The 10,024-nt window shown below is 38.3% G+C and overlaps 1 protein-coding gene and 1 long non-coding RNA gene across 10 annotated transcripts in view; one reads left to right on the top strand and one right to left on the bottom strand.

The window, feature by feature from the left end:
* Nucleotides 1-370: 370 nt before the first annotated feature.
* Nucleotides 371-7,347, top strand: LOC308596366. Its single transcript, XR_014012496.1, has 2 exons — nt 371-538; nt 1,277-7,347. It is a non-coding gene; the product is annotated as an uncharacterized lncRNA (long non-coding RNA).
* ATP2B1 (ATPase plasma membrane Ca2+ transporting 1) overlaps nt 6,069-10,024 on the bottom strand; it is a 71,357-nt gene continuing 67,401 nt past the window's right edge. For 8 of the 9 annotated variants that reach the window (XM_081211195.1, XM_081211191.1, XM_081211197.1 and 5 more), the window contains one exon: nt 6,069-9,385. In XM_081211195.1, the coding sequence (XP_081067321.1) occupies nt 9,071-9,385 (315 nt within the window). In that variant the 3' untranslated portion in view covers nt 6,069-9,070. The remainder of the gene's footprint in view (nt 9,386-10,024) is intronic. The other variant, XM_081211198.1, reaches the window with a different exon arrangement.

Below are 10,024 nucleotides of genomic sequence, written 5' to 3'. Positions count from 1 at the left end.
ATTCAAAATCGCTTCACTTTTAGCCAGTTTATAGCTCCTTTCTCCCCAAATGTAAAATTGCAGCAACTTGTTTCAAAGTTTTTTCCTATCTCTTCTCCAACCAGGTTGGTGAGTATTTGCATTATGTCATTTAGGTTGTATTCATGGAACATCATTTGCCATTAGACAAAGGATAAGATCCCCATATCCATAATACAGCTATGTCCATATATGAAATACAGGACAAGGAAGAACTGCACTTACACCAAATGATAAATGACCTGGGAAAGAAAATAAAGAGAATCTATTGAGGTTTTAACCAGAGGAAGAGTAGGATGTCAGCATAAAACTGCCAGTGTCTTCTCTAGTGTGCTGCAATAGAGAGAGCAGTTCCAACAGCCCCATGAGGAACGATTACAACATTTGGAAATTGCTCTCTAAAACTTAGTAGAAGTGCCAATTATCCAAATAAGTTGAATTGCACCATATGAACGGGGCCACAATTGTTAATATTGTTAATACCTGCCTTCGTCAAGATTCTTGCTCTTTCTCTCACATCGTGATTTCTGTTTCTGCGCCCTTACAAATCCAGTTTATCTTCCCTTGCCACCCTCAATTCCAAGGCAAATATTCAACATTTCCCCATCCCCCCATCTTCAATAATCCCAAACACATGCACATAACAGAGTGCATCCTGTCCTGCTATATACACACATCCCAACAGATCCCAAACTTGTCAGAGAGTAGCTCCTAAGTATGTGCTACCGATTTGGTTCAGAGGAGATTAATAGTAGAAATCGCCAACATGGTGCCTCCTCCGGAAGTTGTGAGCTACAACACCAGTCACTCCCAAGCATTGGTCATGCAGGCTGGGACTGATGGGAATTGTAATTCACAACATCTGGAGGGCACCATGTTGGCCACCGTTTCTGTAGCACAAATGTAGGCAATGTCTAGGAAACCTAAGGCCAGGGGCCAATATTTTCCAGTGTCTAGGGACAGAGATGCACATCCATGAATTTGGCAGTTGATGTTGACTGAACCTGACTTTGACAGGGCAAAAAACACTGAGGATGATTGCTTTTAAACTCATGGAAGTTAGGTTTAGTTAGTGCAGTGTAATGGTTAAGGTGTTGGACTATGACCCGGGAAACCAAGGTTTGAATCCCCACTGGGTGACCTTGGGCCAGTCACTGCCTACGCCAACAGGTGCAGGTAACTCACTGGAACTCGCTGATCCCCAATTATAATGGGGATTGGGGATTGCAATTGTTCCCCATGAACAAGGAATTCCCAGGAATTGTGGGTCATAAGCTCACATTAAGTCCCTGCCCTGCCAGGATTGAAATGGGGAGGTGGAGCATGTAACACCTTACACAGTTGGTGGTATGAACTACTCTTGGCCACTGATCAAATTCACCCACACTCTCAGAATGTTTCCAGTTTTGCTTAAAATCTGATACCTGTCTAGCCTACAAATGTTTAAAATTAGCCGACAAGTTCAAACATCGACCCTCCAGGTTCAAGCATCTGTAAAGTTACTAGATGTTGCTGGTGAGCAGCTACACCATCTAAGTGTATTGTGTCCAATTCATGGCTGTGCAAGACCAATTTATAGGTGACTATCATACACATAACCTGGAGCATCAAAGTAAACCACTGGTGCTTTTTTTTGTAATTAGCAGAACGATTCTGCAAAACAAGAATATGCCTAAAATGTGAAATTATTCTAAGAGCTGGAGAAGAATGGTTATTAGCAAAGCCATATAAAAATAAACATGGTTTTCACCTGAACAGAAATGTGAACGCACCTGCCCACACTTAGCTGGAATCTTCTTATAAAGACAAGATTAATGATGGCCAAGTATGGTGGTTTGATGAAATATATGAAATTCCAAGGCAAATAATTAAGAGTTCTGGATAACAAAAGTACACAAAACAGAAGTGGCATGTTTCAAGAGGGACTATTAAAGGGAAAGCATAATATCTTACTAAAAATAATAAATAAGGCAATGGCTATGCTAAGTGAAAATAACATTCATTGGTCAAATTCATTTGGACCCTAAATTTAACACAAGCACTTTTAACATAGGATTCACAGTAAATACAAGTGGGTCCAGCAAGGAAGTCTTCTAGTGTAGAATTTTACTTTTTAAAGGTTCCAACCACACAGGCCCCTTTCCAAGATACTCCATTCCACCGCCACCCCTCCAATAGCCAGCATTCTGTGGCCACAGCATGCTCAGACCTCATTAGGGATGGACGAATCTGCCAATTTAGGTTTCTCTCAGTTTCTCATTTCCCCCCATCTCAGATTCAGTTCTCCACATTTCCACAGCCATTTCTGAATTTCCTTTTTAAAAAAATCTTCACAAAAATTCAATAATTCAGAACACATTTCTGCAACAATTTCACCTTGTAAATGCTGTACGTTGCTTTCACTAAAGTCTGCATGATACACACATTATTTGGCTGTAGAACTGCATTGTAAAAATCAGAGAAATGCAAATTTCAAAGGACAGCTTCACAACCTAGTGCGGAAAGTACAAATTAGGTAGTTTCTCATTAAAATGCAAACAAAATTGAATTTCTAACCCTAACCCTCACTGCACTGTTTGGGTTTTGTTTTGCTTTTGGGGGGTCTCCTCGGGGTTTCTCATGTATTTTGCTTCCCCCACCACCCTGTTTATAGCCCCTCTTCCGCATGAATTATCTGCAAAAATGATTCACACTCTAAGAATGAGTTTGCTATTGGTAGATAAAATGGCTTACATTATAAAGTGTCCTACGCTTCCTGCAAGGATCACTTCTGCTAACGGACAAATATAAGATACAACCAATTTCCACCCAATCCTTCTCAGTGACAGCCCCCCCTCAATGAACCATTACAAGGGGGTTTCCTGGTCCTCAGGAGAAGCAGTGTGAAAGCATGAGATGCCTCATGGGAAGGAAGCAGAAATGCCCCAGTGAATGAAATTCTTTGGAACCAAGGCAATAGTTACAAATTTATATACCATAAGTGGGGTCGACGCTTACTGCTGTTTTAGACATAGTTTAGGTGTCTAAAGTTCAATGGACATGTCTAATGAGTTTATCTCATACTGATGTTAAGGGAACTAAATCTGAGAGATTTTAGAATATGATGCCACTGGAGACAAGGATCATTCCGTCAGCCTTAAAATCGTAGACTAACTGCAAACATTGATACAGTCAACGAATGTAAGATTACCTGCAAGACTGCCTGCCCCCATATACACCTGTAAGAAATTCTGTTTGGGGTGAACTATCGTATGACAATGACTCCAAAACAGGCATTTCCTTCTGTTGTTCCTGTACTAGGGATACCTTCCCTCTGCCATATGTGAAGCAACAACTACCAGTTGCTTCAGATGTCTTGTAAATATCTCTTTTTACCCAGGCTGTCCCTGATCCATATGATTGGGCCCCTTTTTTTGTTTGAATTTTTGCTTGTATATGTTTATGTATGTCTTGCTGGTTTTATATTGTATTTTTGTATCAAGAAGATATTATTTATTGCTTTTATGTTGTACTACTTGAAATATAGGTTTTAAAAGGCTTTTAAATAATAAATAAAAGGTATGTGGTACATCAGCAAAATTGAAATATTTCCAAATTCTATCAGACCATTATTTGGAGAAATTAAATACATCCTCAACCAATATTGTGGGATATTGCCCACATGTGGCCCAGATATATAGGAAGAGGCACTAAGCCAAGGTTACAAGAGTTTAGAATCATACCCTCAAACATTGCAGAAAGTTGGACTAGATGACCCCACCAGGTCCTTTCAACTCTGTTGTTCTGTGATTCTCCAATAGTTTTATTTCAAAGTGTGAGTAATTCAGACGAACAGAATATGTCTGTAGCTGTGATGCTCTGCATTGTGGCCTGCAGTGTTTTATTTGCAAATTACGTAAGCTACTACAAAAAAGCAAGAATGTGGTTTCAGAGAAAATACACTGCTGATTTTGAGACTGAATTTTTATTTTTAAAAATTCATGACAAATTAAGCAGCTTATGTGAGACTTTTACTGGATTAATGATACTTGGATAAATTCTATCTGTTATGATCCTAAATCAGGCTTCCTCAACCTCAGCCCTTGATGTTTTTGGCCTACAACTCCCATGATCCCTAGCTAGCAGGACCAGTGGTCAGGGATGATGGGAACTGTAGTTTCAAAACATCTGGAGGGCCAAGGTTGAGGAAGCCTGTCCTAAATCAAAGACTAGTTGTCTATGAAAAGTGCTAGAATTTCTAAACACTGCAAAAAAAGAACAAGAGGAAAAATGATCACCTTATGGAGAAAACACAAATGCAGAGACAACTGAGTGAAAGTTGTCATGAGTATTACCCTTTTCTATTGGAACTACCTTATAGTCTTAAAGTACACAATTAGTTTTGCTCTTTATTCACAAAGAAAAGCAATTCAGCTGCAGAAAAGAATTCTGCTGAAAAACCAAGGAACAGTGCTCTAAATTAGTCATTACTGGAGCCCACAGGTGTCATATCACTATAAATTCATTTTGCATGGCATGTTTACAATATTGCATGACATATTTACAATAGTTAAAACACTCAGCTGGTGAAATCCAACTTCTTGTCTGCTGAGCAACTGGATATTGTAACCATATCCACGTAGCTCACCTGTGCTGGAGGAGTCTTCTAATTTCTATTCCAATGATGGTGTAGCAGAAGAATTCTTGCATGGGGGTATACCTGGAAAAATGAGCTGCCTATGTTCTAAGTTCCTAGAATGTCAATTTGACCCTTTCAGCATGAGACACGTGCAACAACTTTCATCGAGTTCAATTAGTTCTGGTGCTAAACCTGAATCGGAGGCTTCACCAGATTTTCTGGGTCTAACATTATGTGGATTGAGTTCTCCAACCCACTCACAAAAGAATAAAATATTTACATAAAATTTGAATACGCTGTGCGTGAGATGCAAATTTGTGTCTTGTTTTGTGAGAGGAGTGGAGAGCCCAAACATAAATCTGTGGTAACTTCTGTACTAAAATGTTTGACGGAATGTGAACAGGTGAAACTTTCCTCACAATTCTATTTCCATACTAGTAAATGCTTAACCTGTTGAATTATGGCCTGCCACACAGCTGTTAAAAGCATAATAATTTACCTCTGATGCCAACCATAAACCAAAGCCTAGGCCGCAATCGTGTACCTGAAAATCCTTTACCTGAAAATAAGCCCATGAAACACAGAGACGTACTTATGTGAATATATGTGTACTGTACCATTGTACTGTAGGATCAACTTTGCAGTGAATTCTGGGCTGCTTTGGGAGAAGTGTAATGAAATAAATGAGTGAGTGTGTGAGTGCCTGGTGGTTTAGCTAAGTAGGAGATATGCCCAAACAACTTTGCAAAGTTTTCACATTTTGCACTTTCCGTTGGGTGAGTAGAGATTATTTAACAGCCACAGTAGTGTTTGCAGAAAATCGCTTATTGTGAGTACCTGATGTCTCACGAACTCACCCCAGCAAAACTGCATCCTGGTTGAAAGGGGGGGAAGGAATGGCTAACTACACAGATTCAGAGGACTATGAGTATGAGACAGAAGCAGGAAAAATGCAGTAAAGGAGAGGAAAAACAGCAGCTCTTTAGGACTCTAGGAATCCTCATATTGCCTATCCAAACAACTCGCTTGTTAGTCATAGCTCTGTCTTCACTCATAAGCTAAAACACTGAAAGGCAGCAGCAGCAGCCAGGCTGGTTCATCTCACAGAAATCACTAAGTACTTACTTACTTTGTAAACTTTCTTTGTAGAAGAGCTAGAGACTTGATAAAAAAGAAAGCTTGTACACCAGTAACCTCTTTGCCTGTCTCGTGGTGGGCCTGAATGTGGCTCCATTATTTAGTCAGCATTCATAAGTCATTAAAAAACTTCTGCAAACAGAAATTCTGTACAAGTTTCCATATTATAAAAATAACACAGTACACATCACACACAACTCTTAAGAAACAGATGCAAAGCTGGTTGCTTATTTAGAATAAAGTTATATATTTCAAATAAAATAAATACTTTCAAAAATTTCAGTCCCCATCCAGAGACAGATAAACAGCACATTTATTTATTTAAGTTACATTGAGCAAGCTAAAAAAAGCCTTACAACCAGAGAAAGCAATGTGGGGCTCAGCAGTTGAAAAGCGGCAACGATAGTTTGATAACTAACATGTTATGGTATGTTGCTTTCACAGTAGTAACGTTATTGAACAAGTAGTCCCAATTTCAGATTACACTTACACTTGCTATAAGACTCAATGTACTGTTGGTCAACAGGATCAAAATGGTTAATTTGTACACAAAGTCTACAGTTCCTCAAAAAAAGGTCTGAAATGTATAATTCACAGTAGATTTTTGGACAGTAGAGTGCAATCATGACTACCATTCAGACAGGAAAAACCCCAGGATTGTGTTCAAATAGCAAGATAAAAATGTAACAAGTACTATTACATTGAATCTCGACAGTTAAATTTCACTTATCTATATCTGTTGTAGGAACACTCTCCTCCTGGTTACAAGATTGTACCCTTCCCAAACTGTATTTCCTCTCCACTTATAAGAAGGAACCTCTGGAATAGCTGTTACATAAAAGTACAAATGCAGTGTGACTATATAGTGAATTTTCCAGAAGGGACTAGGAGAAACCATTCATGAAATTTGAATGAGTGGTTGACAGTGGGATACAATGTGCAAAACCTTAAGGATGGCTATATATGCCCACTGAAGAGAGTTGGTTTGATACCAAAATCCTAAATATTTTACTTGAACATTTGTACATCATTTCACTGAAAAACTGAAACAATATGCATTTGATTCAGGCATTACCTCCCCAGTATGATGTCAACTCAAGCACTCTTAAGTGTAGCCATTTCATTCTCAAGTTGTTTAATTCTGCACACTACATATATGGTGCATTCTCTTCTCTTTACCTTGTTAGGTTAGCTTCCCCAGAACTACTCTCCTCCAACTAGGTCAAAACACCACCTACCATCAGAGCTGATGCATGCCAGGTTCCCTTATGAGAAAGGCACAGCTCTTACAAAAGGATTTAAAAACAGATCACTTTGAAGAGTGAAACCTGGGCGCCTTCAGCCATGACTCAGAACACACAAAGAGCTACTGTCAAGGGTCCTGTTTCACTTTCCCACTCAGCAGTACTTTCATCAAACTACTTATCTGAGTTATTTATTCTTCTCCTCTTTGTTTGGCTTCACTGGCAAAAGAAAAAAAAAGGTATCCAAGACTTGCAGGAGGAGAAAATGCTTTAGATGCAGAAAAGAAATCCCAAACGGAGGAACAGATTGTTACAAAACATTGCTTTTAGAAAAATCCAGCTTTCAGAGGCTCAAGTGTATGTTTTCCAGCTTCTTGCTACCTGTACTATTTTTGGCCCCCCAAAAAACTGCTTTATAAGGATAGTCAATACTTGCCATCTGACTTTATTTCCAAGAATTCTGGTTTTCTTTTTTAAGTAGTCATGGGTAACCTTATAGGAGAACACATTTTGCTGCCAATATTTAGACCTTTAAGCCTTGAGAAGATATCCAGCCTGATTCGCAAATCTCATTTGTTGCACCAATGAGAACAGTGAGTGATATTCAGCACTGCACCAGTGAACATGAGACAGGACTTCCCCTTCCCTTGTAGCCACCTCCCATGCCCCCTCAAGCTGCTCCACTGGGACCCCTAATCCTATGGGGCAGATTCTGGGGGCATGCAGGGGGAGGAGAGAATGGTGAAGTTTCAAGTCCTATCGCACAAGCAAGACTCACTTGCAAAAGCGGACTGACACTGTTGGATATCACCCAGTGTATTTTTTTTGAAAAACTTTCATTAACTTCATTCTCAGCGAAGCCACCAAAATCTATTAAAAAAACAACAATTTGTAAAGATGCTGAATCCTGTAAAAAACATTGCCGCATATTTATTTTAACAAAAGGGCCGATTTATTTATTTTTTTACAAATGAATTTCAAAACAAAAAGAAAACATTTATGCTACCTACTCATGACTTTCCAAATGCCAGCAGCCCTCATGCTGTAAAGATACTAAAGATCAGAAAAAATAAACAGCTTCACTCACAGTTCACCAAGACAGCACTAAGCTACTGTGTTTAGACAAAAACAAAAAGGACTAAGGTTCTGATGTATTTTGATTTAATCCATTTTGCCTGAGATAACAAAAGTATTTCAAGCAACTTCCATCACGTTGTCCTGCATTAAACAATCCTCTACTAAATTCTGAACAGAAGTTATTCAGTAAGTTTCTCAATTTTTAAATTTTTTACAGTTGCTTCAAAACCATTAAGTAGTAAATGTTTAAGAAACTAATTAGGACAGAGGCCATAACTTCATCAGAACACCACTGCTCATGGTTTTTTTTCCTGTTTTTTGTTTTTACAAAGCATTAGTGTTACCTATTTGGCTATTAGTAGTAGCAATTTTATCTACAATATTTAACAAGGTAAGTTGCAGGCAAAAATTTAGTAGTTTCAATAGAAACACCCTTTCCTGAAAATACAGCAGTATTTGATGGACTAATATTTTCTGCATCATTTATAAGGAAGCTTCCCATCTATGAACAGGAACAAAAAAGTATCTACAAACCTTGTAAACAGATCTGTATCATTTATAAACATAAATAATCCAAATTATTAACAGCCAACAGCAGAAATGAAAAATCATCATCAATTCAGTGATCCAGAGCTCCCTTGCCCTTTCCAGACCTCTCCTCAAAAAGGAACAAGAAACGAAAGCTCCGCTAAGACATTCTTAAGGGCCATTTTTAAGTACAGCTGATGATCCACAGGTCACTTAAACCAAGTTACTGTTTATCTGTCAGAGTTCATTATTACTCCCACCCCCAAAAAAGCACCCTCAAGTCTGGCAGAAAGCTTTTTTTAAAAAAATAAATCTACATTCGTACAAGTATATCTTCTTGTTGAAGTCCAAGACAAGAATACCATCTTGCCCATCTCAGTGAGTGAGAAGACCCAGTTTCAATTTGTTTCTTTACAATGCAGCTAATGTATTAACATTCGGCTTACAATCAGAGTGATGTTTCCAAACTATGTAGTGGGCTCCCTGGGGATGAAGAGGTAGCAGACTTGTTCAAGTCTGTTGTAAGATGAATTCCACTGTCAACCGCATTGTTATTTTTGTTGGGAGAGGGTGGAAGAGGAGTGGAGTTTCGTTTCGTTGGAGCATCATCTTCAGCATCAGTATCATCAATAAGGGGAATATGAGTCTCAGAATCTTCTATGCTAAACTCCGGATGCGTCATAAAATTGTGGATCGAACTTCGTGTCTCAGGTTTTTCTAATCCTTCATATAAGGAACTACGAAATGCATTCACCACTCGGATCTGCAAGGATGAAAAGCGTAAATGTCAGTATACAGCAGATTGTTCTAAAGGGAATACGGTTTTTATGGGTTTGAATCCACAGACAGCTAGACATGAGTGAACTGAATTTGTATGTAATGCAGTGGAACTTGCAATAGACTGTGAAAATAAAAATAAAAATGGAGGAGCATTTCAGGAGAGCACTGCCAGGCTTCAGTAGGAATAAAAATGTCAAGTGCCCTGTAAAAAATGCAAAACCCTACAAAGCTGAACTGCTGCTGCACTTATAAATTAAACATGGGCTAAGCGATAAATATATATATATATATATATATATATATATATATATATATATATATATATATATATATATAAAGCCAATCTGAAAAATCTACTCCAATTTAAATGAGTAAAACATTAGACTTCTGAAACCATAAAGATGGCAGGAATTTTGGAAGTTACTTTTCAATCATGCTGGGAATTATGGTGTCTCCTGGATTTATGGAGTGTCCAAGTATGAATAAGTCAATAGTAAGCAGTGTCAAAATTGCTGACATTCTTTCTAATATCAAGAAAGGAAAAAAAAACCTTTACAAATGTAAATATTTGAGTATATACCACACAGAACACTTGCATAGTCATTTGTATCACAGTTTGCAG

Source organism: Podarcis bocagei (assembly GCF_964188305.1).
Source record: "Podarcis bocagei genome assembly, chromosome: 10".
NCBI lineage: Eukaryota > Metazoa > Chordata > Lepidosauria > Squamata > Lacertidae > Podarcis > Podarcis bocagei.
This window is presented reverse-complemented; position numbering and strand designations above follow the sequence as displayed.